The sequence below is a fragment of the Artemia sp. Qi Xiang Cuo genome, chromosome 10 (assembly GCF_049724085.1).
Source record: "Artemia sp. Qi Xiang Cuo chromosome 10, ASM4972408v1, whole genome shotgun sequence".
In the NCBI taxonomy this organism is placed as follows: Eukaryota; Metazoa; Arthropoda; class Branchiopoda; order Anostraca; family Artemiidae; genus Artemia; species Artemia sp. Qi Xiang Cuo.
Genome location: NC_142803.1, coordinates 12,206,172 through 12,229,462, shown reverse-complemented (window position 1 = coordinate 12,229,462; position 23,291 = coordinate 12,206,172). Strand labels below are relative to the sequence as shown.

Sequence of the window (23,291 nt, the reverse complement as noted above, 5' to 3'; positions counted from 1 at the left end):
ATATCCTTTAAATTATATCTAAAAGCATTCATATTTAGATCATTTTTAGAACTATCAGAGGAATTCCAGATCCTTGATAAATAACTAAAATCTGGATTTGTTCTTTCAAACCCTAGGAGCACAGAATTGATCAGTTGATCATAGATCAGGTAAATAAGAAATTAAAGAAGCAAAAACTTAGATCCATTATTTGAAACCTAGATAGGCACATCAACTGAGAGAAGGGGAAGAGAAGTGGGAGGGGCTTCTAGATTTGAAATATACTTTTTTATGTTAATTTCGTTGGAGGTACCTGTTTTGATACGTCTTTAAAAAGACGTCGATTAAACAAAATAATTTCTAGGTTTAATAATACTAACTTTTGGAAAGAGCACCCCCCCCCCCCCGATGTTTTTGTGAATTGACCCCCAGAAATTAGGATGGCGCAATTAATTCCTTGATATTACTCCTACTACTGGATAAGGTAACTGTTAAACTATGACAAAACATGAAATATATCCAAAAAAGGAATTAGTTAGGAATTATTTTTATTATATATTTTTCAATATTGAATATTTTAATGTTGAATATATGTTTTTTTCTTTTTATGCGTTGGCATGCTCTTGCTTGCTTATAACTACTATAATGAATAGACATGCTATAATCTGTTCTTGTTTTTGTAATGACGCATAAAAGCAAAGTCTAAAAATCGCACAAACCAGATGTTGGCAAAAAATGTTGTGTGCCTGTGAAAGTGCCCCTTAGATATTTATTATAAATCGCCTGAACAGTTTAATTTTTAATCACACTTTGTCCTATTTTCTTGCAAAATACATTCATTCGTTTTTGCCTGAGCCATGGCTACAAATTTTTAGAAATAGGACTTGCCTGTGAATTTGACTCATCAAAAGGATGTGATTATTAATCCTGAAAAATACAAGTAGTATCTAAAGGTTTTCTATAAAGTTTGTGATAAATTCTTTTCTAGTATTCTTTTTCCTTTTTATGATAGACATAATCAAATGATAACTTAAAAGCTTAAGTATAATTATGTCTATTTAAAACCAAGTACTAAAGTCGAAATTTTTCACGTTTTTCAATATTCGCAGCATTTTAAATCTTTTAGAGATTCTTCAGATATTAAATCTAAATCTTTCAGGTTTTTGCAGAACTGCAACTTTAAGTAGTGTGCTGTCAAATACATTTTATTCTTCCTTACTTTTTTTCAAATAATGCACATGTTTTTTTTTTAGGGAAGTAAAGAGCGAAGTTGGAACTTAAAACCAAAAGAAAAATTTTACTTCACTGTCTATCTAAGATATATCAATAAAACTAGTACAAATAAACCAACTGATGATATTTTCTTATATTTACAGGATAATATAAAACTAGCGCTTTACTGAAAACATAAACCAATATAGGAGTTTTGGTACTGTAAAAGTAAACCATAAGAACACATTTTACAATACAAAAATAAAGCATTTTAGGGACATTTTGTGAGTATTTTATAATCGAGTTCGGGGTGAAGCCATATTAATAGTATTTGGACTATAGACTAGCTCTAGAAGTTGCATCATAACTTGAAATTCTCCATTATATAGAGAGAATGGATTTCCAGAGTTCATGTTATGATTTATCTGTTCTTCATTTCAAGTAATACTAAAGCGTCTTTTTTTTACAATTTAAAGTTATATATTAATTATTATATATAACTTATAACTGGTGAGACCAGCTATAATAAGTTTTTAAGATAATTTTAATTTTATACTGAAAATTAGTGCTGCTGTAAGACTATGAAAAGCGTTATAAATTAGTTTGTTGTTGTGACGTTACGTACTCACTTTTGACTCATAAATCAGTATTTTTTTTTACAATTTAAAGTTATATATTACTCACTATTAATATTATAACTGGTGAGACCAGCCATAATAAGTTTTTAAGATAATTTTAATTTTATACTGAAAATTAGTGCTGCTGTAAGACTATGAAAAGCGTTATAGATTAGTTTGTTGTTGTGACGTTACATACTCACTTTTGACTCATAAATCAGTATATTTTTTTTACAATTTAAAGTTATATATAAATCACTATTAATATTATAACTGGTGAGACCAGCTATAATAAGTTTTTAAGATAATTTTAATTTTATACTGAAAGTAACTGGTATCACAACTGATGTAAGACTATGAAAAGCATTTTAGATTAGTTTGTTGTTTGACGCTACGTACTCACTTTTGACTCATAAATCAGTATATTTTTTTTTACAATTTAAAGTTATATATAAATCACTATTAATATTATAACTTGTGAGACCAGCTATAATAAGTTTTTAAGATAATTTTAATTTTATATTGAAAATTAGTGCTGCTGTAAGACTATGAAAAGCGTTATAGATTAGTTTGTTGTTGTGACGTTACATACTCACTTTTGACTCATAAATCAGTAAATTTTTTTTACAATTTAAAGTTATATATTACTCACTATTAATATTATAACTGGTGAGACCAGCTATAATAAGTTTTTAAGATAATTTTAATTTTATACTGAAAGTAACTGGTATCACAACTGATGTAAGACTATGAAAAGCATTTTAGATTAGTTTGTTGTTTGACGCTACGTACTCACTTTTGACTCATAAATCAGTATATTTTTTTTACAATTTAAAGTTATATATAAATCACTATTAATATTATAACTGGTGAGACCAGCTATAATAAGTTTTTAAGATAATTTTAATTTTATACTGAAAATTAGTGCTGCTGTAAGACTATGAAAAGCGTTATAGATTAGTTTGTTGTTGTGACGTTACATACTCACTTTTGACTCATAAATCAGTATATTTTTTTTTACAATTTAAAGTTATATATAAATCACTATTAATATTATAACTTGTGAGACCAGCTATAATAAGTTTTTAAGATAATTTTAATTTTATACTGAAAATTAGCTCTGCTGTAAGACTATGAAAAGCGTTATAGATTAGTTTGTTGTTGTGACGTTACATGCTCACTTTTGACTCATAAATCAGTAATTTTCGTTTTTACAATTTAAAGTTATATATTACTCACTATTAATATTATAACTGGTGAGACCAGCTATAATAAGTTTTTAAGATAATTTTAATTTTATACTGAAAATTAGTGCTGCTGTAAGACTATGAAAAGCGTTATAAATTAGTTTGTTGTTGTGACGTTACGTACTCACTTTTGACTCATAAATCAGTATTTTTTTTTTCTTTACAATTTAAAGTTATATATTACTCACTATTAATATTATAACTGGTGAGACCAGCTATAATAAGTTTTTAAGATAATTTTAATTTTATACTGAAAGTAACTGGTATCACAACTGATGTAAGACTATGAAAAGCATTTTAGATTAGTTTGTTGTTGTGACGTTACGTACTCACTTTTGACTCATAAATCAGTATTTTTTTTTTCTTTACAATTTAAAGTTATATATTACTCACTATTAATATTATAACTGGTGAGACCAGCTATAATAAGTTTTTAAGATAATTTTAATTGTTGTTGTTGTTGATTGCGACAATTTGTTGTTGCGACGTTACGTACTCACTTTTGACTCATAAATCAGTATTTTTTTTTCTTTTTTTTTCTTTTTTTTGGTTTTTCATTAAGCGCGCGTTTTCATAATCCTACAAATTGAGGAAATATCATCAGCTGTTCTTTATTTGTTCTCGTTTTATTGATATATGTTAGATTAGATAAAAAAGACAAGTTTTTTTTAACTGAAAGTAAGGAGCGACATTAAAACTTAAAACGAATAGAAATTATTCCGTATATGAAAGGGGATGTCCCCTCCTCAATGCCTCGCTCATTACGCTAAAGTTTTTTATTGTTTTAAAAAATAGAGTTGTGAGAAGAGTTAAACTTTAGTGTAAAGAGCGAGGCATTGAGGAGGGGACAGTCCCTTTCATATACGGAATAATTTCTGCACACAATAACCTCTACTGTAGGGTTCTCTGATACGCTGAATCTGATGGTGTGATTTTCATTAAGGTTCTATGACTTTTAGGGGGTGTTTTCCTGTTTTTCCGAAAAGAATGCAAATTTTCTCAGACACGTAACTTTTGCTGGGTAAGACTGAAACTTATATGTTTGAAATAAGCATAAAAATCTGATTCTTGTGATGTATCTATTGGTATTAAAATTCCGTTTTTTAGAGTTTTGGTTACTACTGAGCCTGGTCGCTCCTTACTTACAGTTCAGTACCATGAACTGTTTGATAGACTGTGAAGTAATAATTTTTGTTCCTTTTAAGTTCCAACTTCACTCTTTACTTCCCTCAGAAAACTCTGTTTTTTTAATTAATCTTTGCCTGTTTTTAATTAGAAACGTAGCTAATTAGAAATCTCAGTCGCCCATTCGCTTGCAAATCCTGTGGACCCGATCGGTCATAAATCTTTTAATTATTTTGGTCTCCAATTGCCTTCAAATGGATCACAGAACTGATAGACTACCTAAACTACCCTTACTATATGACTATTTGCCTTAGGTCTGCCCTAGGATGATAGAATATCATCAAGAAGTTAAAACAATAATTTTTAAACAACAATGAAAAAGTTATGCCAGGTTTCCTTCTCACGGATACTATTTAGCGCTCAAGCCTTTCATCACGAAAGGATTATAAGGGTTTATAGGATAAATCTTCCTAATTCATCCATTATAGTTCCTATTTTTTATAAACTATCAAGAAAATATGCGCTCTTCTTTATGAAAAATTAACTGCACACTAGGAAATAATTTCTTAGATTTCTAATTTTCTAATTTCTAAGATTTTTATCATGCATCGATATCCTTGGCGTTCTAGAAATAACTATATTTCTAAAGAAGATTTACCAGGTTTTCAAAACATAAGCGTATTTTTCGTATGTCTAACTTTTTTCACTTAAAATCCCCCCCCCCCCCCGGTAAACACCAGAAAGTTTTAGACTTAATGGTCTGTGGAATGGTCTAGACTTACTGTGGAAAAGCACTAAACAAACTACTGAAAACCAATTTTGTGACAAATATTTTCTTTTGTACTTATCTCTGAAAATAAACATTAAAATTATAGTAACATTTTTAACTGATGAGCTTTCAGCAATTAATATCATTATACATCAAATATTCAGTTTAATTTAGTAGCTCTTTTTAAAGTTGGTAAAGACGAATATAGTTTTCCTACAAACAAGTGATTGGATACTGCCTCCTTTCCTAACTGTAAATAAAAACCAAAAGCTTACTGCTTCATTGGCGATTAAATGAAAACGGATTATATTCCAAATTTATTCTTTTCCAGATCTTACAGCATTGAAAATAAAAATACAATTACAATGAAATAAATTCTTGAGCTGATGGATCTTTCAAAAATTAATAACATTATAAATCAAATATTCTATTTGTTGCTTTTTATAATTTCTAAGACTGTTCAAGACGCATATAGTTTTCAGTAAAGCGCCAATGACGCAGTAGGTTTTAGACTTTTACAGTGAGAGAAGGTCATACCCAAACTCTTGTTTGTGTTGATTTTTGATTGTTTCAAGCTTAATTTGCATATTCAATTTAAGTTTCACTCGTTTTAAGATTTATTTATTAGTTCACATTAATGTCTATTGTATGTTTGTTTACATTGATTGTATATTTAATTTCTGTTCGTTTTAAGTTTCATTTGTACTTCAATAGGAAATTTTTTTCGTCTTAAGCTTGATTGTCATTTTCAATCTAAGCATTACTCGCTTTAAGATGTATTTATTCATTTATATCATTAATTGTTGTATGTTTTTGCCATGATTTTTTATTTAATTTCTGTTCGTTTTGGGTTTCATTTATTCTTTAATAGTCATTTTTGGTCGTTTTGAGTTTGAATTTTAAAAGGTATTTGTATTTGCTGATCTTAAGTTTAAAATGGCCTTTACTTTTCTTTGAAAAACTGATTTTTTCGGAAAGTTTTTTAATTAATTTTTGTTCGTCATTTATTGCAAAAAGTTTCAAGTTTTTAAAAATTCCTTATTTCAAAATCAAACTTAAAAAAAAAATCAAATATTCATCAAAGTATCAAAACTGATATCAAAGTAACAATATCAAAGGGAAAAAATGGGTTTTTGTCAACCTCGCAGTTTTATTATCTGATGTTTGAACTATTTTTAACAAAATTGTTATCTCAAAATTTTTATTGGATGGGGTTTGGGGAAAAAGAGCGTTGGGGGACTAAATTAAGCTTCGGTCTATTTTGACTCTTTAAAAGTGAACTAGATCTTTTTATTTTAAATCCGATGGGTTCTCTTGAAAGTTTATGAGAGTATCCTTCCTATAAAACCAGAAAAATATACGGCGAGTAACTTATCACGCAAATCCTTGGGCCCTGGGCGATTGTTTTAGCCCTTGAATTTTGCTTTCTCGCGGTTGGATCTTTGTTAACAAAATGGTTAACTGAAATTTCTATTTGATGGGTTTATCCATCCGATACGCCCAAAAGCATGGAGTGTGGGAGGGGCTAGTTGCCCTCCGATCTTTTTCCCTCTGTGAAAATGATCTACAACTTTTAGTTTCCATTCAAATGAACCCTCTCTGAAGTTTATACGAGTATACCTTCCATTAGAACCATATATGCCCCCAGAACAATACTTACAACGCCTACTCCGGGCCCTGGGGGGGGAGGGGTTGTGTCGACACAGAAGCTTTTCTTATCTGACGTTTGAATTATTTTGACGAAATGGCCTTAGGTAAAGGATTTTTGTTATATGATCTTTAAACTATTTTTAACAAAATAGCGACCTCAAATTTTTTATCAGATGTATTTGTGGGAAAAGGGCTTGGGGGGCCAGTTGCCCTCTGATCACTTTTGGCTCTTAAAAAGGGCTTGATTTCAATATCCAATCAAATGAGCCCTCTCTGAAGTTTATACGAGCATCCCTTTCATACGAACAATATATGTCCCTGGGCATAACCTACAACGCCTGCCCCCGGGCCATGGGGGGGGGGGTTGTGACGACACCTGAGTTTTTATTGGATGCATTTGGGGAAAAGGGGCGTGGGGGCTAGTTGACCTCCAATATCTTTTGACTCGGAAAAAACTTACCTAGACAATCCAATGTCTAATCAACTAAGATATCTTTAATTTTTTTACGATCATCCCTTCAATAAGAACCCGATATTCCCAATGGCTTAAATAACGGCGCCTCCCCCCGAGCATTGGATGGTTTTTTTTACTTCCGTGTTTTCGTTCTACGGTCTTTGAACTATTTAAAAAAAAAGATATCTCAAAGCTCTTATCGGATGGGTTTGAGGAAAAAAGGGCGTGGAGGGGGAGGGGGGCTAGGCGCCCTCCAATCTCTTTTGACTCTTAAAAAGTGAACTACAACTTTCAACTTTCTCTTTAAAGTTAATACGAGCATCCCTTCTATAACAACCATATATGCCCCCAGGGCATAACTTAAAACGCTTGCCCTAAGGGTTGTGGGGGAGTGTCCTCCTCAAAAATATATTTTCTATCTAGAAATCAACTACGTTGAACAAATGGCTATCTCAAAATTTTGATTGGATGTGTTTGGGGGAATGATGGGCGTGGGGGGGGGGGGCATAGTGGCCCAAAAATCTATCTCGACTATTAAAATGGGCAAAGAGCTTTTTCATGTCTAATAGCAACAGTTTGAAGTTTCTACGACACAGACTTCTATAAAAACTTTATATGCCCCTAAGCCATAACTTGCAATCCTGGCCCCAAGGGCTGGGAGGGATTTTCCTCTTCAAAAACATATTTTTCATGAGGAAATCAACGACGCCGAACACAATGGCTATCTCCTATTATTGAGTGGATAGGATTTGGGGAAGGATGGGCGTGGGGGGGGGCTAGTTGCCCTCCAATCAAATTTGACTATTAAAAAGGGCACTAGTCCTTTGAATTTCCAATCGAATGAGCCTGTTTTGAAGTTTCTACGACAACGCCTTCTATAAACACCTTATATGCCCCCAGGGCATAACTTAAGTCATGCCCTGAGGGTTGTGGGGGAGTGTCCTCCTAAAAAATATATTTTCTATCTGGTAATCAACTACGCTAAACACAATGGCTATCTCAAATTTTTGATTGGATGTGTTTGGGGGAATGATGGGCGTGGGGGGGGGCTAGTTGCCCTCCAATCATTTTCGACTATTAAAAAGGCACTAGAACTCTCGATTTCCAATCGAATGGGTCCCCTTTGAGGTTTCTACGACAACCCCTTCCGTATGAAGTGCCTCTGGGAAAAAAGAATAATAAAACATTGGAGCCGTATGGCCTTTACGATAGGCAACGCTACAGCGTTGCCTCTTATACAACGTTGAGTGGTTCCAGAACCACATCCCTATACTTCTCCAATCGCTAAGTGGCAAGACCTCCCTTCCCTTTTGAATCAAAATGCTTGACAAGTTTAAATGATAAGTGCATTACATTTACTAAAATAGTGAATTATCAGACAAATAATCATATAGAAGGAACAAAACCATGATTCAAAAAAATGTCCATGAAGGAATTGAACTCCTATCATTCTGACTTAAGGTCCAACACTCTACTGACTGAGCTATGGCTATGATATTGTAATTTAAGCTATTGCTTTTTGTAGGGCAATAATTGCGTAACTTGCAAAGGGGGATTGGAGGGGGAGTATACGGGAGGTGTTTTTGTAAATCTGCAGTAAAAGGCTTTGGACCATAATTATTATAATGATACCGTTTTATATATCCAAGCTTTTCCACTCAAGAAGTGACACCGAAAGTGTTGTTTTTAGTGCTATATCGCACTTACGGGTGGTAGAATTGATAAAAAGCAGGTAGATATGAACAATAGCTTTCAAATGAGCCATTAAACATCACTATGAAAAGTTATGGTAGCCCGACTGCCCCAGCTTTTGCACTTGTAAAATGGCACAGAAGGTGCCACTTTTAGTGCCATATGGCACTTGTGAATGGTTGAATTATAAAAAAAAACATGTAGACAAGAGAAATAGCTTTTAAGTGAGCCATTGAACATCTCTCTGTGATGTTCTGGTAACCCGTTAGCCCTGGAAAAAGAAAAAGGAGACACATCAGTCCTACCGCTGCAAAAAACTGATTTTCCTTGTTGTTCAAAGTGGAAGACTGTAGCCATCCTATATTTGGTCTTCTATACACAAGAGTGAGGAACACGGTGAATATGGAAGCTTCCAATTCTTGCTTAGGCTCGGAAGGTGGTAATAACAGAATTATCGGTGGTAATAACAGAATTATCACTTTACATTTTGTATCTAGTTGTTCCTTATACTTTCGGACCAAAGGCTCAGTTCTGTAATATCACAGAGATTATTACCCCTCCAATATCTCTCTTCTTCCCCTCTAAGATCCCGTCAAATATCCCAGGCATTCTGAGTTATTCTGTTTCATATTTCTTTTTTATTTTATTCTTCATGCTGTATTTATGTAAGATTAACATCCGTAAATTATGTAAAATATGTAATTATGTATTAATTACGTAATTTTATGTAATAATTATGTAATTTATGTAAGATTTTGACTGATAAATTGAGACCCTTCGAACTAGTCTTGTTCGTTCAGAAACTTATCTCCTAGAATTGTTTAATTATAAGTATTTTTTTGCAGTTTTTAGTATATACAAGTATATATTTATATATGTTATTTAGTATATATAAGTATAGTATATACCCAAAGCCGTACCCAGGATTTTTTTTAGGAGGGGGTTTACTAAAAAAAAAATTCGAGGGGGGGGGAGTTACACAAAAAAAAACTCAAAAAAACGCATACAAAATTTGTCTATATCCATTTTTGTTACGTTTTTACGATTCAGACAAACATTTCGGGGGAGGGGGGGGATTCAAACCCCCTAACCCCCCCCCCCTCCTCTGGGTACGGCCTTGTATATACGTATATATTTCTGCTATGCTCAAGTTTATTAAGTTAAGTCTAAAATCCATTAGCTCAGAATTCTTTTCAAAAACTATCCATTCCTATGAATAGTAAAGGCTGAGGTCAAACTTAAAACTAGTATAAATTAAGAAATGTAACCTAAAACGCGCGAAAACTAAATCAAAACTGAAGATAAGTAAATTCATAACCATAACTTAAAATTAACATAAACTGCAACAAATAAGGGTTGTAATACCGACCTTGAAATGGCATTTAGTTGTACTTTACTGAAAACCTTGGGTGTTTGGATTTTCAAAATGTTTTTTCTGTATAATTGAAAGAAATATATTTAAACAGAAGAATATAGGAAGTGATGAAATTAAATACACTTCCCCAAATGCTTTGTGTCCTAAATTTTTATTTCGAATAAGTGAAGATTTGGTGCCTCTGAAAGCTCCTTAAAGGCTAAAATCATTCGCACTTTACTGATAACTTAATAAATAGCTTTTTAGGCAATGGTATTTTTACATGATAGTATTTCAAACGATCATGCTGATACTAAAAAAAAGGATTGTTAGAGCTATGAGCGGTAAATAATTGTGCTATAACCCGATGTGTTGCTAAAATCCTTTATACTTTACTGAAAATTCAATTCTTAGTTTTCTAGCCAATTAACTCCTTTACATGATTTTATTTCAAAATAATATGCTGGTACCAAAAAAAGTATCTTTAAGTAGTATTATTTTCTAATGCTTAAAGTTTGAGCTGCGTATATATTCAAACGCTGTAAAATTTATCTTGCTTTTAATAAATTACAAATACCAATCTAGGCTTTTGGGGGTTTGAACGGCTTGACAGAATAACACTTGAGAGATGAATATTAAAAAATGCAATGAATGCCGAGTAGCCCATGCAAACAAAACTAAATTGGATATTTAATGTACAATAATATTAAGAAAAAACCCTGGTGGCTTGAAAAATATTTTTCTTTCAATATTCTAATGAAAAAGAAAAACTATTCAAAATACATATTGCTTTCAGATACGTTAATTTTTCACTCTGGCCTTTTGGGGTTTGAAGGGGGTTGCAGCATAACACTTTTGTAATATTGTAAAATCTTGTCTAAAATCAGATTGTACTTTTTGGCCACGTGTCTCTTTTCGGGACCCTTCCTGGCTTTTTAATAGATTCACAGTTTTAATGCTAAATCATGCCGGTGTTGTTGTTTTATATAAGTAGGTACATTCCACCGTCAGACTAGGTTTTGCGCTTGTGTATTTATAGTGACATAAGGATTCTAATTTTAAATGTATGTTTAGATGAAAAATGTATCGAAAGCTGAACAGCTCGTGCGAATATCTACTTTCAAGTCAATATGCCAAAAAATGCGACCTGTATTTCACTACTACTTCTTTGAGAAATTCCAATTCGCCCCTGAATGGCTTGAAAAGCGGCTATCTTATACCCGAAGTGTTGCTGCCAGTTCTATGGTTGGGTATATTTTGGGCATTGGCGATAGACATACTAGCAATATTCTTATTGATAATGCTTCGGCTGAGGTTGTGCATATTGATTTTGGTGAGTAATTTATTTAGCTGATTTTGGCAGCTGAGGCTGAGGCTGTGCACATTGGTTTTGGTGTGTAACTTTTTTTTTTAGCTGACTGGCACAACCCGGCTGTCCTCTGACAAAACCTAGTATCTACAAAAATTTAAATTTTAGTTAAGAGTGGATCCCGCCTATCAAGACCACGAGAAATCCAATGGTGCAAACAAAATTATTCCCCGATGCTTAGTTTCGTTGATAGTACCTAGTATCTACACAGGAGCTCAACATTGTTTTTGTGCCATACCCAGCATGTACCCAGTAGAAATCGACATTTACGCCAAAATCTAGTATCTGACAAATTACACTTTATCAGTGAAAACAATCATTTTAAAGATACTTCAAAACATTAAAAATGGTCTTGCAAAAGCAGCAGCTTAAAAAAACAACGTTTTTGCGTTTTTCTTGGAACTTACTTAGATGTAGATTCTAGGTTTTGTTGGAGGACAGCCGAACCTCATCACAACCTTAGTAATATTTTTATTGACAACACTTCAGCTAAAGTTGTGCACATTTATTTGAGTGACTTTTTTTTATTCTGATTACAGCGTGACCTGAGTAATTTTTTATGGATAATACTCCTATTGATGTTATGGACGTTCATTTGAGTAATTTATTTATTCATTTAACCGCAGCACGGCCTCATAATCTTTTATTGATAAATTTATCTGATGTTGTTTATATTGGTTATGTTATTACTTTATTCAGCTAACCTTGAAACGACTCTAGTACGATCTTATTAATATTCTTATTATCATTCTTTGTCTGAGACTGTGTGCATTGATTTAAGGGATTATTTTATTCAAATGATCCTAGCATGACCTCAGTAATATTCTTATTGGTAGCATTCTGGCTGAGGTTATCCACGTTCAGACAGAGAGAGAGAGATAAATTTTATCATTAAAACAACAACAACAACAAAAAAAACAGAACAACAACATACCTTAAATTTACCTTAAATCGCAGCTTGAGCGAAATTAAGGATTTTCATCCTTGTAAAAAATATTACATAGAAAAAAAATACTACAGATTTCAATTCACTACTCTGTCCCTAGAGACCTCAATGAGGTCTGTGTTAGGTTCAGTTAAGCAAGTGATTTATTCTTATTGACAATGTTTTATCTGAGGCTATTTACATTCATTTTGGTTAGTACTTCATTCTTCTGACCTCAGGTACAACTTTAGGGAAACCTCAATGAGGTCTGTGTTAGGTTCAGTTAAGCAAGTGATTTATTCAGCTGACCTCATCACAGCCTCATGATATTCTTATTGACAATGTTTTATCTGAGGCTATTCACATTCATTTTGGTTAGTACTTCATTCTTCTGACCTCAGGTACAACTTTAGGGAAACCTCAATGAGGTCTGTGTTAGGTTCAGTTAAGCAAGTGATTTATTCAGCTGACCTCATCACAGCCTCATGATATTCTTATTGACAATGTTTTATCTGAGGCTATTCACATTCATTTTGGTTAGTACTTCATTCTTCTGACCTCAGGTACAACTTTAGGGAAACCTCAATGAGGTCTGTGTTAGGTTCAGTTAAGCAAGTGATTTATTCAGCTGACCTCATCACAGCCTCATGATATTCCTATTGACAATGTTTTATCTGAGGCTATTCACATTCATTTTGGTTAGTACTTGATTCTTCTGACCTCAGGTACAACTTTAGGGAAACCTTAGCGATATTCTTATTATAGTTCTTCAGTTGAGGCTGTGGACGTTGATTTAATATATTATTTTATTCAGCTTGTTTCAGCACGACTTCTATAATTTTCTTATTGATAGTATTCTGGCTGAAGTTGAGCACGTTCGTTTGGGTAAGTTATTAATTCAGCTGACCTCAGAACAACCTCAGTAATGTTATTGTGGATAATAGTTCAGCTAATGTTGTCCACATTGGTTTTTGTGAGTAATTCTGCTGACCTCAGAACAACCTTAGCTTGACCTCAGTAATGTCCGTATTGAATTGATTTATTATTTTATTCAGCTGATCTCAGCTCGACTTTGGTAATGTTTTGATTATAATTTTAAAAAAAGGTTAGAGCAATATTTCCAAGATTCTGATTCTTGACGTTGGGATTCTAGTAATTTGTCAAATTGTGACTCTTTGAGAAGCTTATCTGAGAAAACCCGCTCATTATTTAGGTTTTAGTTTGGAAAAATGTGTCTCGGATTGTTGGGGTTCCTTTAGGCTGTGAGGAAAATATATAGAAAAAAGTCAGTTCAAATTAAAAAGTTCGATTCAGATTCAGTTCGAAATTCAGAACAGATTTCGTTTTCATTGTCCTTTGTACTTTCGTAAGATGTATCAAAATATTTACAATAATTTCAGGCTAGATAGGCAATTATTAGATTAAAGCATATGCTTTGATCAGGTGGATAAGGCGGGGAAGGGGATCAAATTTGAAAAAAAAAGTGGAAAAAAGATGAGGTTAAGGGGAGCAGGGACAACTTGAAAAAAATTAAAAATCAATGGATTGTATCGGACATGCAACAAAATATTGGAAATAGTAAACAATTAGGAAAGAGTAAAATAGCAAAATATGAAGGAAATTTTAACCCTAGCATGAACCTTTTAACTTTAATGTCTCAAAACCAGAATTGAACCAACTTTAAATTGCGTATAAAGAAGACTTGCAAGATATGCCTCTCACTCAGACTCTCTGTATGGCAACATGATGACGACTTGATTTTAATTTAAAAAATCAACGGGCCAAGATGTACAAAGCTTTGGCAATAACAATAAAGAAAATTGTCACGGAATAACAATGGTTGCGAAAGATATATTTATCTTCGTTTGACTTCTTTTTATATTCTTCTACTTATCTTCTTTTGTCTTCTTCTTAGCAATATTAACCTCTAATTTGTTATCAAAAAGCTCAGACACGCTTTGATACAAATTTTGGTAGAAATTCTAAAGCCATTTGTGGAACATACGGGGTACCAGTTGTAAAACAATTGGGATAACACGTCTTACTTAAGAAATTCTATATGGTAATATTAGCCTCAGTTGTATAACCAACAAGCTCAGAAATTATTCAATCGATGCTTGGAAATAGTGGAAGCTACTTTTAAAACATGTAGGGAATATGTAGGGAATATGGAACTGTTAAAACATGTAGGGAATAGTGGAAGCTACTTTTAAAACATGTAGGGAATATGGAACTTTTAAAACATGTAGGGAATAGTGGAAGCTACTTTTAAAACATGTAGGGAATATGGAACTTTTGAAACATGTAGGGAATATGTTATTTTCAGGTATAGAAAACTTTTTATTATAGGTTATGCTTTCGATCAGGGGCTTCTGCTACCCACTCCTGAACAAGTACCGTTTCGTCTAACAAGAGACATAGTTGATGGTATGGGAGTCTGTGGAGTCGAGGGGACCTTTAGAAAGTGAGTTTTTTTTATAATCAATACAATTAGAAATTGATACTTTTCTTTAAAAAACGTACAAAGAGAGGGGGCTCGGGACTTGGTGCCCTCCCTCAAATCCTAAATTTTAAGTTTCTGTGCACATCTTAAGTTTCCTAGCAAATTATCAAATATATTTTTTTGTCCCCCCTCAAGAAAAAACCTATTAATCACCCCCCCCCCGAAATAATTTCTGCGTACGTGCATAATTTCTTTTCTATGCTCATTCTTCTTCTATTTTTATTTTTGTATTGGTCTTGGATTTCCTTAACTTCGAGTTGCTATCATTTACAAAATTGTAAATAAAATTGGACAACAAAGGGAATTTTTTTATTGATTTTGTTAATGCCAACATGATTACACCTCTTCATTACGTTGGAAATGTTTTTGATTTTTAAGTATTCTTAAAAAAGATATATTTTAGATACTTTAGGACTGTGGGGAAGTATATTTTTTACCTCTGTAATCAATGTGCTCATAAAGATACGCTTTTCTTCAATATTATTCTTTTTTTCCTGTTTGTAACTTCTTTTTCCAGAGTTTTGTTTAATTAAGAAGAGATTAATATTTAAATTTGTTATCTAAAGGGCTGGGCACACGTAGCTGATTTCGGGAACTGATTTCCAAATCAGTGCCGATTCTCAAAGAAATTGGCGTCGATTGAGCTTGAAAAGTTTTCTAGTTTTCGGCGCCGATTTACAAAATCAGCTCCAATTTTCATCATGATCATCACAAAAAAATAGGGATACAAATAAATAGTCAGCCAGAGATGTTTGTGGTAAAAGACCCCACTACTGAGCTGAAAACTAAACTGAAAACTAAGCTGAGATCAATCATGCAACTATTAATAAACTCCAGTTGACTATTTGTGTCCACGATTTTTTGTTTTGAAAATCTCGCGCAGTAAATTTTTCTTTCAACAAATTTTCCTTACCGCTATAGTTTGTTCACTGATGCTGAAATTGGTTCCCGAATCAGCTACATGTGCCGAGCCCTTAAAGTAGGGCACTTCCTACCCTTTTGAAGTTTACACCCTTACTGATTTTTGTAAAAATGATCACCGCCTTAAGAGTGCACTGCTATGAAATGGCACCGCTTTCAGAGTAGGGTTCAAGATCCCTGCTGAAATACTGCTTTAAGTTTGTTTTTTTTAATAACTTTAGTATGCCAAACAAATTTCTGAAATAATCTCAAAATGTTTTTTTTGTGAAAAGGGGTTATTTTGATTTAACAAAAATTGAAAAACGTACTATCATGCCCCTCGTTAGTTGTAATATTGACACACAAGAGGGCACAGACACAATGAAGACAATAAAAAAAATTAAAAGATTTTTTGGGAATTTTTTTGACGAAATTCCATTTTGAAAGAAAGGGGGTTATTTCCCTGATGGAATCTTTTAAGCTAGGGGCTAGCGTATAAGGTCGGTGCAAAATTATTTTCTGATTTTTATGTTTAAGTTTAGAATACCTACCCTAAGATTTGTGTCTGGTTTTCTTACTTCTAAACGTTAAATTGTATAGGAAATACTTTCTCTCTCTCTGTCCTTCTATTCTCTTTTTTCCATTTGTACAGTTGTTTTCTTTCCTTTCTTTTGTTATATGAATATAGTTTCGTTATTATCTTTATTGTGTCTTTGCTCTCTTGTGTGCCAGTATTACACCTTACGAGGGGAATGATAGTACGTGTTTCATTTTTGTTAAATATTTAAGTTCAGTTCGTCCAAGCTTAAATTTATCAGCAAAAAAAATCCAAGTTATTTATTACTGTATGATAAAATCAGGGCTTTCGAGGGTAAGCCCTGATAAAATCAGGGCTTACGAGGGTAATAAAGTTTCAAAGTTGTTTGTGGTCTCCTCTCAGTAGGATAAGTGCTTATTCAGAAAGATACTCTTCTGGTTTGTATTTCTAAATATATGATACGTGGCGCAAAATGTCTTTCATAAGACATGTTGGATGAATAGGCACATACTCTGGAATTGATTGGAGGGCTCTATTCCAATAAGAACATTTGTATTTATTCCTCAGGTGCACATTTTGGAACGTGTTTTGGGTAAGATGTGCAGTCAAGTTTTTTCTTTTACTTCTCTGTTATATATAAAAAAAAAAATATGCTTGTTTTCTATCTAATATTTTAGACATGGTGGTATGTGGCTGAGACTTTGCAGTTCCATGGGTATGACATCTACACAGTTCCATGGGTATGGTGGTATGACATTGGGATGTCATTCGGAATATGGCAAGCTTTTGAAAATTTTGGTCGTAATTTTGTTCTGTGTACGATAAAGAAAAACAATGATATAGTCACGGATTAACTTTTTTTTTGTGGCGAAATGAGCTGAATATTTTTTCTGAATTTTCGAAATTTCTGACACCAAATGTTGTGATAGCAGAAATATTAAGTTTTGATGTTCTATTTGACAACTTCCTTTTGGGCTCAATGAGCTTAGTAGCGTTTTTATTGAACTTTTTTTTTAGAAAAGTTAACAGACGGTTTTTTTCAATTTTTTTTAAAAAAATGGCAATGGAAATTTTTGAATTCCATGTTGGAAATGATATTCCATTTTGCAGGTGCTGTGAAATCACTATGTCTATATTAAGAGAAAATTATCTTGGTATACTCACGCTGCTAGAAGTTTTGCTTTTTGATCCCGTCTATCTTTGGGAAATGACTCCAAATAAAGCACTAGTAGCGACAAGAAGGAGGAGCAGGGACGATGAATCCCAAAGGACAGACATAGATGAACAGGGTATGCATTTATATATATATATATATATATATATATATATATATATATATATATATATATATATATATATATATATATATATATATATATATATATATATATATATATATATATATATATATATATATATATATATATATATATATATATATATATATATATATATATATATATATATATATATATATATATATCATGAAGTTCCTTCCTACTTAAAAAATTCTTTCTTATAATCTGGCCTATCACCCTATTCAAGGAAATCCAGTGTTTTTTTATGCCCTAGTTTGGAATGCTGAATTAATAGTTTTGATTTGTCCTATAGTAAAATCATAAATGCCAAAAGCAAAAATCTACTATTATTCAATGCCACATTAATGTCTGTATTTCTTGACTTTTGGCGAATCAAAATAACAAAGTTATTAAGCTTCTGGAGAAAAGTTTCTTTAGCCATCGGTAGATTGCGAAAATTCAGAATGTTTGGCTTTGTAGTTATTTTTGCATTAAAAATTGTACCTTTGTGCTATTTTTTGGCTCCAGTTAAATCGCAAAAACGCAGAAGCTTTGATTTTGCCATATATGCCTATTGCAAAGTCACAATTGCCAAAAACAAATATCTATTAGCAGTCGTTAAAAGTTCGTTAAAGTTTCTTTAGAGTCTGTTAAAAGTTCTAGTTGCTGTAAAATGTAAATCGATTCCGCAGTGTGCATCTCTTAAAATTTTGACAAATTAAATAGCAAAGCTATTAAGGTTTTGGGTAAAACTTTGCTTGGACACGCTTACATTGCAAAGATGCATAATGTTTGGCTTTGTAGTTATTTTTGTATCATAAATCTAACCTTTGTGTTATTTTTTTGGGCTCGGGTTAGATCACAAAAACGCAGAATATTTGCCAATAGTAAAATTACAATTGCCAAAATTAAATATTTATTACTAGTACTTAAAAGTTCGTTAAGGTTCGAACTTTTGGGTAAAACTACAATGAATTGATATCTGTGCACAAACAATTAATTTCATCCTGTATTTCAGCCCTCATAGTCCTTGCCGGATCTCATGGTCCCGAACTTTTGGCTTTTAGGTAAAATTTTCTTTGGCCACGGTTAGGTTGTAAAAATTTTGCAAAATTTTGGAATAGACATCTTTTGAAAAACAGTCGAAAAGTCAAATAAAAATTAAATAACTAAAAAAGCCTTCAGGGCATACATCTAATAAGAGTGGTAACTAGCAAGTTGCCAATATGTAATGATTCAACTGTAGGGTCGAATCCAGCGTGTATTTAGTACCAATACAAATATATGTTTTTACTTTAGGAGCTGTAATTGTAAAACCGCATTACATAGTATAATAGATCTGATTAATACCCAATTAAAATTGAATTAACGAGGCTGAAACACTCATTTTATGTCCCCGCGATGTTGCGGGAAAAAACCTACCATCCAATCGATCAGATTTATCACTTTGAATACATATCAGTTAACATCTGGGCCGGGTTTAAAGCTTTGACGCTACTAGGCCCAAGAGTTTTTGCTGCTCCATTTTTGCTAGATTTTCGGGGAAACCCCCCCGAAAATACGGTGATGGTGTCTATATTTAGTACCAGCACGATTATATCTTTTGGCTCGAGGATTGGTATTGGCTTTGCGAAACATTTTTGGCTCCAGCCAAAATTTGCCGCGCAAGCCAAAAATTTGGCTTCGGTTAGATTGCAAAAATGCAGAATGTATGGGTTTAAGGGGATTTTACGTTAAAAATTTAACCTTTACATTATATTTTTTACTCCAGGATCGCAAACATAAAAAATGATTTTATGTTTTATATGCTTTGCGAAATGTAAAATGCGAAATGTATGCTCTGCGAAAATATTAAAAATGTTTTATATGCCTTGCGAAAGTGCCAATAGCCAAATGACAGTTGCCAAAAATTCCATTTGGAGGCCTCACAGTAGGGTTCTACAGTAGTGTTCTTTGGTACGCTAAATCTGATGTCGCAATTTTCATCAAGGTTCCTTGAATTTTAGGGACTGTTTCCCCCCTATTTCAAAAACTAGGCAAATTTTTTCAGGCTCGTAGCTTTTGATGGGTAACACTAAACTTAATGAACCTTATATTTTTGGAATCTGCGTTATAAGTTGATCCGTTTATGTATCTATTGATATAAACTTCCGGTTTTTAGAGTTTCGGTTACTATTGAGCCGAGTCGCTCCTTACTTACGGTTTCTTACCACGAACTGTTCACAAACTAGATTCTTTTTGGGCCCAAATCTCAAGTTGAGGTATTTCAGAGAAAGAAGAACAGTGGTCGGAGTAATCTCCATCCCTCCAACCATGGCGTGGAATCCCTGCTGATAGTACAATTAATAAGTTCATGCTAAATCTCATAATAATAAAGGTAGCTTAAGGATAATCCCAAGACATGGCAATTTTTTTTTGCTACGATTTCCTTTTCTTTATTTTAAAGAGTTAAATGAAAATAGTTTAATCCTGTCATCGACATAATGCATTACAATTGACATTGACATGTTCCATAATGGGATATTTTATTTACATTTAAAATTAAATATCCCTCACTGAACGTATTTTGGGTCTTATTACTGTAGATGTTATTCGATGTCATGTTTATGTCTATGTTTTTGAAAATGTTATCAAAAACGAAAAAGGTAATAAGATTTTGTGTGGAAATTCTCTTTTCATTGGCAACTTCATTTTAAAAGTAAACCCATTTACCGGTATAATAGGATATCGTAATACAATGTCACAAATCTACACCATATCGTGAAGTGAATTTTCTTCTTTTTTTTTGGCAATGCCATGGCCCTAGGCCCTAGGCCAGGGCTTTTAGTGCAATAAAACTTGTTGTATTTATTATCATTTTTATTGTAAAATCAAGTAAGAAAGGATAAAAAGCGAACTTGGAAAACAGTAAAGAAAAATTGACAGAATTAAAAAACTAAAAAAAAAGGTCTAAGAATGAAGTAAGATAGTAAAACTAAAAACAAAAATGGGGAGAAACCTACGTAACTCAGAAAGTAAACTTAAAAAGGTTAATCAATGTATTTTGACTAAAATTATTAATAGTGTAGTTTATAAAAACTCTATACTTTGGTGAACGGCTGGCGCGACTTCTTTTGCTGTATTGTTTATCCCCCTTTCCTCAACTGAATTTCCGTGTGAATTGCATAAATTTATTAAGGGATTATCACGCCTTGAACATTATTTGAAAGAAGTGAATTAAACTTAATTGGATTTTTCTGGAACAAGGAGAAGGGGGAGGTTGACACATGGGAAGCTGTTCTTTTGGGAATTATTATTCCATTTTTCCTAGAAGTGATTATTTCGGGTCAGTTTCAGTTGTGGGGAAAGCAGAATCAACCTTTGAGTGTAGCTCTTACCAATAGATGGCCAATAACTCTATTCTATATGGCCAATAACTCTAGTCAGGGATTGTTGGTTAACTTATTTTGAGTCTACTCGCATGAGTGTTCTGTATATTGAATCATTTTGTAAGCTTCCTCTGTTGAATAGGTGAGAGGCCCATGTTCTGTTTTCTATTCAGTTTTTCTGATTTTGTTCGTTAAGTTTTTCTGAATTAAATCTTGATTAAATTCATAAATAGAATTGGGTTAAATAGAAATATATTTATAGTTAGAAAAAAGTGGCCGAAAAGTAATCTATCAGTTAAGCACTATTATCTATATTATTATGGACAATCTACACCTACTAAATATTTAAAAACTAAGGGTGCCAAATTTAAATGCATTTGGATATTTTTAAATTGTATTTGGCTGCTATTCAATTTTATATTTATAGTTAGAAAAAAGTGGCCGAAAAGTAATCTATCAGTTAAGCACTATTATCTATATTATTATGGACAATCTACACCTACTAAATATTTAAAAACTAAGGGTGCCAAATTTAAATGCATTTGGATATTTTTTAATTGTATTTGGCTGCTATTCAATTTTATATTTATAGTTTGAAAAAAGTGGCCGAAAAGTAATCTATCAGTTAAGCACTATTGATTACTTTTAATTCTTTTCAGCGCTAACCTTGTAACCTACTTGTTCATTAACCTAACTTTTGTAAGTAATGCAGTACCCTTTGTAATCCAACTTACCCTTTTAGATTCTGAAGCTGGTGGGGAAAGCAGAAATAAATCAGCTCAGAGGGTCCTTGCTCAGGTGTTAAAGAAACTGCAAGGTGTGGAAGGTGACGTCACACTTTCAGTTGAGGGTCATGTCAATTTGCTTATACAACAGTCACGTGACCCTGAACGTCTTGCCTTAATGTTCCATGGATGGAAACCGTTTTTTTAATTCTATAATGTGAAATTGTATCTTTTAATATATTCTAATAATAAATTTTCTTTTTTATGAGATTGTCGGTGGCTTTCTTATTCGCTCTGTGTCACAAAGGAACTTGGAATAAAAACCAACTTAGGTTAAAAAAAAAAAATAAAATAAAATTAAAAGGCTCCCCCCCCCAATGAACGCAAACTTTGAATGCGCCCTTGCTGTGAGGGGAACTTCCCCCTCCTCAATCCCTTGCTCGTTACGCCAATTAAATGGCTCTTGTATATCAGCAATCGTTTTCAAAGAATAAGTCAAACTTTAGCGTAAAGAGTGAGAAATTGAGGAGACTCCCTTCTTATGCGGAATAATTTGTGTTTGCTTTAAGTTTTAATGTTGCTCCTTACTCTCAACCGAAATTTTTTTTTTTTCAAAATTTAACTTACAATCATTTTTCAAATCATGCCTGGGCCAAACCAAGATACGGGGTGGACTATCGGTCCAATAAACCCCCGATTTATTTATTTTTAATTACATAAATAATTAATTGTAAGCGAGCTTTGCCCGCGAGAGTTAATTGTTTTTTTGTAGTGGACCAGACTTAATTTATTGTCGATAATAGTATGAACTGTAAGAGGTCTTAAGAAAGAGTCTGAAGACTGAATACATTTAAACCTATATACAATATCATAGACACAGAAGTGAAATACGCACTCAGGTACACAATCACATGTCTTTTATCAATACTTTTTACAATAATTTTCAACAATAATTTTATAAATAATTACTAGTTAGAAATACTCAAAAATATATACTTGACCTAGCCTGCTTTTAACCCATAATAAGTTTTATAATTCTTAGTTTTGGATCTATCTAAATATTATTTGTTGCTTATACGACACTTGTTATGTTATTTTTATTATAATTTATATAGCATAGTATATAATGATTTTTTTTTCAAGATGGTTATAAAATTAAATTTTTATATAATTTCCGTTTTGCCTATTTTTTTTTAATCAGGGTTTATAATTTTATTTATTATTTAATTTAAACTATAGTTTTATCTTGTGAGTTTTTTATAAATACATTTATTTATTAGTTCATTTTTTTTTGTTAAGTATATTCTTATAAATTATGTATATATAAATTTTAAATTATAAAAATTAATAAGATAGACTTATGAAATTAAAATAAAGCAACAAATTATTTACTTCACAACAAAGTGAACTGATCCATAAAATATCAATTTTATAAGAAGGAATACAAAAACTTATGTCTATATTTTAAAATTTATGAATCGCTAATTTATTAATGAGTGGGTATATAAACTTTTAGAGTATATTTTTTATTAAAATAATCTTATCTTTTTATTACATAAGGAATAA

The 23,291-nt window shown here is 32.3% G+C and overlaps 1 protein-coding gene across 2 annotated transcripts in view; it reads left to right on the top strand.

Annotated features, from left to right (window-relative positions):
* tefu (Serine/threonine-protein kinase tefu) overlaps positions 1-21,986 on the top strand; it is a 75,574-nt gene extending 53,588 nt beyond the window's left edge. Inside the window, exons 9-12 of one of the 2 annotated variants that reach the window (XM_089095274.1) lie at positions 11,174-11,432; positions 14,743-14,857; positions 17,445-17,623; positions 21,743-21,986. In XM_089095274.1, the coding sequence (XP_088951400.1) occupies positions 11,174-11,432; positions 14,743-14,857; positions 17,445-17,623; positions 21,743-21,933 (744 nt within the window). In that variant the 3' untranslated portion in view covers positions 21,934-21,986. Of the gene's footprint in view, positions 1-11,173; positions 11,433-14,742; positions 14,858-17,444; positions 17,624-21,742 lie in introns of those variants that run through there. The other variant, XM_089095276.1, reaches the window with a different exon arrangement.
* The last annotated feature ends 1,305 nt before the right edge of the window (positions 21,987-23,291 follow it).